The 9,070-nt window shown below is 38.0% G+C and overlaps 2 protein-coding genes across 2 annotated transcripts; both read left to right on the plus strand.

Moving 5' to 3' along the window:
* Window positions 1-445: 445 nt before the first annotated feature.
* On the plus strand, window positions 446-5,746 carry Ptp36E (protein tyrosine phosphatase 36E). Its single transcript, XM_018541790.1, has 8 exons — window positions 446-463; window positions 544-704; window positions 804-939; window positions 3,625-3,874; window positions 3,955-4,031; window positions 4,427-4,666; window positions 4,846-5,190; window positions 5,372-5,746. Exons 1-8 carry the CDS (start codon window positions 446-448, stop codon window positions 5,450-5,452), a joined length of 1,308 nt encoding a protein of 435 aa, XP_018397292.1. The 3' UTR covers window positions 5,453-5,746.
* LOC108775432 (uncharacterized) lies at window positions 5,455-8,667 on the plus strand. Its single transcript, XM_018541804.1, has 2 exons — window positions 5,455-5,567; window positions 5,635-8,667. The coding sequence occupies exons 1-2, from the start codon at window positions 5,455-5,457 to the stop codon at window positions 8,543-8,545; spliced, it is 3,024 nt and encodes a 1,007-aa protein (XP_018397306.1). The 3' UTR covers window positions 8,546-8,667.
* The last annotated feature ends 403 nt before the right edge of the window (window positions 8,668-9,070 follow it).

A 9,070-nucleotide genomic window follows, 5' to 3' on the forward strand; every position in this document is an offset into this window, starting at 1 on the left:
TACAAATGTGTGCGTATACGGAGTTCGACTGTGGACTATTGAGAGGTCGTAACTGTAAAGAGGTGGACTATAAAGAGGTTCTATCGAGTATACTCCTCTATTGAACGGTACACGCAACAAAGTAATTACTTTTAAAATTTACTGAGCGAAATTTAATGTAGAAAAAGGGAGCCTCGTAACCCCATTCCGGGAATAGCAAAGCAAGCTGAGAGATTACAAAACACTCCGACGTGCAACGCGGGCCGGGCAGCGCAAGATGCAACTACAATTGTCAAGTTTAATGCGGCATTGTTGGGATAGCAATACCGTAGAAGAATCTCATCTCCAGAAAATAATCTATCGGCAAGTTCACTTCGCGATCGCGCATCGCTAATTTGTTAAAAAGCGATTGATACATTTTAATCTTATGTACATATTTCAAACGATTCGATGAGGATAATAGAGAATGGTAATGAAACGCAAAGTATAGGAGATAAATAAGAGATGAAAATGATTGTTCTTGTGAAAAAAGATCGTTGACTCTGTATGCGAAAATGTTTTCAGGAGATTACGGAAGAAAGGACGTTGTTGCAATTTCATTACACAGAATGGCACTCACACACGTGTCCTTTCGGAAACGCGGTACTGGAATTTAGACGGCGTGTACGAGCCGTAGTGGGATCAATTATAAAGAACGAATCCGGTCCTATGGTAGTTCACTGCAAGTAAGGATACTTGTGTTGCAAGTTGATTATTTTTGTAAAAGCAAGTAACAAGCCGCTCTCACTAATGAGATAATAAATTTGTTTGTTTGTGACATAAAGTGATGGTGGCGGACGATCGGGAGTATATTTAGCGATCGATGCAAACATGGAGCTAGCCGAAGAGGAAGACGCGTTCGACGTGTTTGGTTACTTGAAGAAGTTAAGGCAAAGCAGAAGAGGGCTCATAGAAAATTTGGTAGAACAGCAATTAAATATAAACAAATAATTAAGTAATAATATAAGAGTATGCGTCAATTAAGTTGAAAGTTTTAATTTTGATTTATAGAGTAAGATCGTCTAAAAGTGCGCATCGCTCAAGAGTTTGCACTGAACTTTATGACGAAATTATTTGATCATAAGATCTATATTTCATACAGAATGTGCCTTTTTGGTTTGCTGAGTGTATACAAAAATTGTTGTGATTGTTGCAGCGATAAAGGAGACATTTTAAATTTTGTGATTTTGATTGTTTTCTTTCTATATTTTTCAAGGATAAATTAATCGATTTCTACATTGAATCGTTGCTTAGTAAATCCGTACTATTTATATTGTGTGCATGCATGGTAGAAATACAAGGGTATGCTCATCAATTTTCTAAAACTCGTTCAGCTTGCGCATGTTATTGCCTACGTCATATTCGGGTACGCGTTGATTGGTCGGTTCTGATTCGGGTGCAATCGGTGGTTATCGGTCGTAATTTATCATAGCGTCCATGGCGTACTGCACGTGGCGTAAAGCGTGCGGAAAAGATAGTGTAAATGTTCAAAGTGGTAAGTTGTACAATTCTTGTTATAAAAATATACACTAGATGTTTATAATAGTAATATTAAATCATTATTATTACGTATATATGATGCAAAAGTATATACACTTTATGTATGTTTACTTTGAAATGGCACCTTCAATAATATATATGAGTCATTTTTCATGGTAATATGTATAATAGTATTTTTTATATACATATTCATTTTCATTTCATTATCTTTCAATAATAATACAAAAAGCTATTATAGTTTGATCTCTCACCTAGAACATTATATTTGATTCAAGATTTTGGAGTGTAAGTTAACAAGTTTTCAATCACGTATATCTTCATAAGTATACGTTTACAAATTATTATTCTAATTAATAATTAATATTAATTGTGAAGAAGGATTGTTCTGATAATCAATTTCGTAATAACATTACATCAATAAAATCTATTACATATAATCAATAATCAAATACGCTAATAAACATAATTTCTGAGAGAGAAAAAAATGATTGAAATTATTTAAATATTTATATATTTGGCCGGTACATAATTTAGAAGTAACTGATCAAAATGGTGTTCAATTTGGATGGAGGAGGAAATACCATAAAACGATAATAATATAAAGACATTAGGTCCGAGTACATTGAAAGTTCTTGATGCCAGTGCTATAATCTTGGATGTGACTAATGCAAAGCTTGTCGACAATAATGTTGCCCTAAATAAGAGTGGTATCAAAATAGTTGACAAGCGCAGTGTAGTACATTACAATAATAAAAGTACATTAAATTCTGAAGGTAATGCAATGCAACCGCCACTTTCGACGTTAGAAAACAAACTGATATATCATTGAAGGTGCTAGTTCAAAGTGAATATTCATGAAATATATATCCTTTTGTCGCATATATACGTAATAATGATTTAACAACACATGCACACTAGATGTTTAGAATAATAATGTTAAATCATTATTATTTCGTATATATGCAACAAATCAGTAAATTTCAGTGTAAATCAGTGTAAATGTTCAAAGTGGTAAGTTGTACAATTCTTGTTATAAAAATTATATACTGTCGTATTTAATTAATAATTTTAGTTAATTTGACATTTTCGTTTGTATAGGTAGGATATGTTCTAAACATTTTGATGATGCTGCTCGTATTTTTAAAATTGCCACTCGTTGTGACGTAAGCAAGAACAGAAATCTGATTGGTCATGCGCATGAGCATATCTTTGTATTTCTACCATGTGTGCATGTATATCTGCTTCGTATTTAATGATTCATTTAATATGATTCATTTAATATCTGTAATAATTTTTATATATGTAGTTATATAATATTAAAAGTAAAAAGTGAAAATTCCGAATTAATGCGAATTCTTGAAAAGACACTCGCTCAATAGTTCGCATTTTCCTTTTCTTAGTAAAATTAATCTCCTGTAAAAACGAATCATAGTATTACATTGATACTTGATAAACTTTTAATTTAAAGTGTAAAAAAATAATCTAAGCATCATTTTACTGTCCGAACTCAGATTCTTGTATAGGTTATATAAGTTGTTTTTCATTTACACACAAATGAAACTGACTGAGTCTGAAGTGAACTGAGTATGAAATACTCAGATTAATGACGTCACTACTTGCTTACTTTGATAAAAGTAATAAATAACAACACAGGTTCATAATCTCACTTTCAAAGTGAGTCTGTAAGACTCAGTTAAGCATATGGTCTCGATTTTTTGCAGTTTGTAAGTAAAAACTCAGTTGAATCTTACTTCTCAGAATGCAAAAGGAACGCGCATTCAACTGAGTTATGATGTCACAAGTGAAAATTATCTGAGAATCGGTATAAATGGAAAGCAACTATTGTCTCAAAGAAAAAGTACGCATTCTTCGGCGAGCCTACTCTATAAAGAATTCTAATTTCTATATTTTTTTTGTTTAAAGTTCTTGTTTCTCGAAAAAGATTTGCGCCAAAAATTTCTATTTTCAACGAATCATTTCCATTATTTGTTCTCAAATAAGGTTTCTTTAATTTTTTTCTTACATCTTTCTTATTTATTATTAATGTTATAATTTGATGACTTTAATATCTTATATTTCGATACATGTGACATTCAAATATAATAGGAACAGTACAAATTCGTATACGACACGCTCGAGGAATTCGTCGTGTGCGGTACATCGTGGTTTCCCGTAGCTGAATTATCGCAACGTCTAAAGCAGAAAAGTATAAAAAACCCGATAATTAAGATGAACGAATACCAACGAGAGTATCAGCAAATTTGCAAGCAGACGCCGCGTTTCACGATTGGCGATTGCGCCGGTGGACACAGGGCCGATAACAGGGAAAAGAATAGAGACGTCCTGGTAGTTCCACGTGAGTTTCAACTCGAACGATCGACAATTTCGACAAAAGCTTTTCCACGCTATACAAATCAATCTCCTCCTTTGTTACAGCGGACAACTTTCGACCGTACCTCACCAGTTTTCAGGGCAACAGTTTCACGGACTATATCAACGCTGTCTTTGTGGATGTAAGTCATTAAAATAAATCACCTCGCTTAACTGGTTTGTCTTTACCTCCTCTTACATCGCTCGCGAAATCTGCATTTTTAAAATTTGAATATAAGCTTTTAACGAAATCTATGTTAAGTGCATCACGCTAATAATTAAAACTGAAATTAATCGTTTTAGCGTTTATGTAAATGCACTGACTCAAATCTCTTTTAAAGTCTAATCTATATTTATATTATTATGTAATACCAAAACGATGATTTAAAAAAAATGTCGGATTTATAAATATCGAAAATATAAAAAGTTTTGTGGACCAAAGTATAATATATGTCGGCGTTTCCCGAGATACATTCCTGCAATCGTTGCCAAGTTCTTCGTTCCTCCAAAAACATTCATTCACTGTTATGCCACGCAGGGCTACACGAAACCAAGAGAATATATCGTAACGGAATGGCCCCTTCGACACACATGCGGTGAATTCTGGTCTTTAGTTTACGATTATGAATGCGCTGCGGTAGTAGTTCTCTGCGTGCCACCTCAGGGATCTACAAATTTTCCTAGTTTTTGGCCTGAAGGAAGACACTCCAAGAAATATGGACCCGTATTTACGATTGATCACATCAGCCACAATCATTACACCAATATAAAAACCTGGGTGAGAATTAATTTCCTAATCTCATAAAACAAAAACTCGCCTAAAGTTTTCAATTTTTAGATTTATATTTATTTGATCTATCACATATTTATTTGATTTATCACAAAAAATCTGTACGTGTATTAAATGTAGGATGATAATATTTTTCTTGTTTTTATCTATTATGAATTATTTCTTAGGTTTTTAGAATAAATAAGAAAATTGTTTCATTGACGGAATTGATGGCGGGAGTGAAAGCGCCACCGAAGACCGTTCAACTGTTCCAATTGACTTGTTGGCCAATGGGTCATAAAGTGCCCACGTCCACAAATAGTTTAGTTGAACTCATGAATATGGTTGAGAGATGGAGGCAACGAACAGACTACGGACCAGTAGCTGTGGTTTCGCCCGATGGCAGAAGTCGTTGTGGGGTCTATTGTGCGGCTAACGCGTGCATAGAACAGGTCATTCAACATGGAGAAGTTGACATTTTCCAAGCCGTAAAAACTGTACGCAGACACAGACCCCAGCTTGTGGAAAACATGGTATAATTATAAAGTTACAATGCAATATCCTCTAATTATCTTATGTGTTCCTCAAATTATAATATAATATTGTTTGTATGTTATAATATGTTTTTTATGAAAAATACTTTGATTTTGTGTCTTGTATAAAATATATGTATATAACATAAGTATATGAAACACGTGTAACATTCTTTTCTAGACGGAGTATAAGTACTGCTATGACCTGGTTCTACACTACGTATTGCACTATTTAAATAAAGCCATGAATGAAAAGAAGTGAGAATGCGAGTTGAGGGACGAGCTGTGGTTCATCGAATTCGGTCGCGGAGCAGCGCTGCCGTTGACCCCGGAGGAGGCACCGGCGGACGGGGAACCGGTAGTGCCTTGTGCTCAAGGTCGCATCATCGTGGAAACTGCGAGGCCGGCGCCGCCACATTTTGCTACTTGTTCCGGCTATCGCAGGCCGCTTCTCAGCCGCACTTCGAACGAAGTATCGGTTAGCGATGGAACGGCACAGTCGAGTGGCACGAAGCAGAGTCAGCAAGAGCAACAACAACAGCAACAGCAGCAGTCACAAGAGACCGTAGGCGGTAAAGGCGCCGTCAGCAAGGGTACAGTGACACCGCAGAGTCCTGCCTCGAGGCCGGAAGATTTAAGCGTGACACCCTGGTACCTGGAGGATTATCCTACGATCGATACCTCACCGGGGCCGATGGGCGATCGGAGCTCGTATCCCTCGTGCTCGTATACCGATGGTAGGGATAGCAAACTGGATTTGAACTCGACGAGGAATAACAGTATTGAGAGCGAATTTTCAAAACCAATAGTATCGATGCCGCGGAAAGCGTGTATGGATTTAACGACTGCGATGGCATTATTGGATGAGACCTGTCCGAATATGGAACCCAGTCCATCTCTCACCCCGAGAACGCCCAGAACTCCGCTGACACCGTATGCGACGCGGAGCAAACGGGCTCGTTCCAAGAGCAGTGATAATTCGTCGAATTACAGCAACGATCGGCTGAGTGATCGCTCCTTCGAGATTGCCAAAGACAAGGAAAAGAAGAGGCCATTCTTAAGAAAGATAGGCATTTCAAAAACTGAGGACCGACCATTCCTGGCGAAGCTGACACCGAGGATTCTTGGCAAGCCCTATCTGGAAAAGATCGGACCCAGCAAAGCCATCGAGAGGCCGTTCCTCGATAAGATTGGTTCGTCCAAAACTTTAGACAAATTTATTTTTGACACGCCGCGTAACGAACTGAGGACAAGGACGAATGATGCAATGAAGAATCACGATGGGGTAAAGAATAACATCAGACACGATATCGAGCAGATTGCCATCAAAGAAGATGTTGAAAACTCAATCGAAACACTAGAAGTAACGTCCGTTACTTCTCGTTTAGAAGAAATGCAACACAAATTTTTAAGTGCTGCAGAGACTCCGCAAATGGCGACAACAACTTTCGAGAGAAGACGGTCGGGTAAAGAATTTCTGTTGAAGATGTACTCTTTTGAGACGGAAGATATAGAATCCACTGTACCATCGAAGGAACGAAACACATTACATGGTGCGTCTTTAGACGATGTATTAGATTCAGGGCCGAGCTCGTTGCCAGATAACAGCGACGAGAGAACAGAGTCGCGGCTGGAGTTGGAGAAGCGACCGACCAGCGTGACCGCTGAGTTATTGAAGTGTCGAGTGACCACAAGCGAGGAAATAATATCCTCCTCTACCACATGTTTGAATTCTCCGGTTGAAGCTAACAGTTGGAATAACTCGCCGCAACGCGGAAGAGCACAACGCACGAAGAAGGAATCAACCACTATGATTCGCCGCAAAATGTTTCAGGGTTCTCACGAGATCATTCGTAGTGACGATAGCACGTCAAACTCACCCACAAAGAGGCCTATTTCGAGAGTATCTCCTGATCGTGAGATCGAGTTGAGGAATAGTATTCTAGAAAGAGGAATTCTTTCTCCGACAAAAACCAGAAAATCGATCATTGAGAACATCAGGATGGTCGAGAATACGCGTAGGTCAATCAAGTACAATCAATTTGAAAGACGAGGCATTTCTTCGGATAATCTCCTGGCGAAAGACGCTCTTTCATTTGTCACTGCCGCTCGTACTATGATCGATAACATCGGGAGAACGCGAGAGATCTCGTCAGAAGATTCGCTAACGACTCGTCGAGAGTACACAAAGGAAACATTTAAACAATTGCAAGACAAATTTAAAATGCAGGAAATACCTATGGAGAGTTACGCGGCTTTTAAACGGCGCACTCAAGCCGCTCCGGGAGCAATAAGTCGACAAGAAAGACTGAACCTTTTACCAGGGGACCTCGATATAACCATAAAGACCACATCTAAGAAAGAAAATGTATTGATTGACAAAATTGTAAGCGAATTTGCCACGAATAAGCGAGATCAGAGTCAAAAAGGTGCAGTAAAGTCTATTCTGAGAAAGCAGGAAGGAATCGACCATTCCGATCAAGAATCAGACACAAATGCATCCATCAGACGACCAAAGAGGCGGATCTTCCATGAACCATCGCAAGAGACTATGGATTTACTGACAGAACTGCGCAAGGTGAAGAGCTTGTTAAAGACCCCGTCTTGGGAAAAAGATCTAGATCTCGATCAGAAGCCGGTGCGAATGCCGAAGCGTATTTTGCTAACAGACAAGGAATTTTGTCTCTCTGTAGAACGGGAGAATAGCGTGCGACGTCCATCGAGGATGATTAACTCGTTGGAGACTACAGAAGAGAGTAAAGTTACATCAAATCGGGAAAATAAAGAGAACAAGAAGAGCAATGAGACGGAAATCGAAAATCAGAAATCACCCGGACCAGCTTTATTCGAGAAGAAGTGTTTGTCATTAGACTATGCCGACGACGAGAAACCTCAGAAGCCGGAAGTCAGAACGATCTCTTTAGCCTCTACTAGAGATTTGCCGTCCGAAACCGAGGAGACCAACGATTATCCCGATATGACGTTGATTTGCGACTCCAAGAGCTGCTCCTCGAGCGTCTTCAACTCTCCGTCTGAGGAGACGAACAAGAAAGATCTGGTCGACGAGCCAGTGGAAAAAGAACAACCGAAAAAGCCTAATCAGAATCATTGCGTCGAAGTAGATATCGCCATTCCCATCGATCAAAAGATCAACAGTTCCAAAGGAGATGTTCAAGGACGGACTAGCGATCTCTACGAGATCATATCACCCCGGTCGACACCGTTCCGCGTTAAGAAGCGACTCGGTAAAATTTCCGTCGAAGAGACCGTCAAGCCGGAAAATTTCACCCTCGGTTCTAAGGTCGACTGCCGATCGGTCGTTGCTCAGAAACGGACCAAGTGCTTCCCTTTATAACGCATGTCGATCTGCCCGTGGGCGAGATTCTCTATGGCATTGGTTTGTGTTCGTACCGTAAGAGGACATACAGATAACACGTTGCGTTTCGCCTTAATCCTTTCGATACTGTGTTAAACATAAACACCTTGTGCCAAATACACAATTTCTAATATCTTATTTAAATAAAGAAAAAAAATTTCGGTGAAATACTGTAAAAATTTTAGGTGTTATGCAATTTTTATTATTCGCGTTGTTATTAATATGATCCTATATAAAAGATATATGTACCTACTCTATATCTTTTATCTATCCTTCTAGGAAAAAATCATTTTACATACACACACATTATAATACGATTTTTAAAATATTCTATAGAGTTGATTAAATTGTCTTAGCCGAACATATTTTATAATACATTAATAAGAAAGATAAAAAAAAATTATTCATTAAACCAATATATAGAAAAATATTACTGTACAAACAAAAAATATCAAATTTTATTGGATCGTGAAAGTTTAAACTAATTAATATTGATGAGAACAT

Source organism: Cyphomyrmex costatus, unplaced genomic scaffold (assembly GCF_001594065.2).
Source record: "Cyphomyrmex costatus isolate MS0001 unplaced genomic scaffold, Ccosl1.0 scaffold1067, whole genome shotgun sequence".
NCBI lineage: Eukaryota > Metazoa > Arthropoda > Insecta > Hymenoptera > Formicidae > Cyphomyrmex > Cyphomyrmex costatus.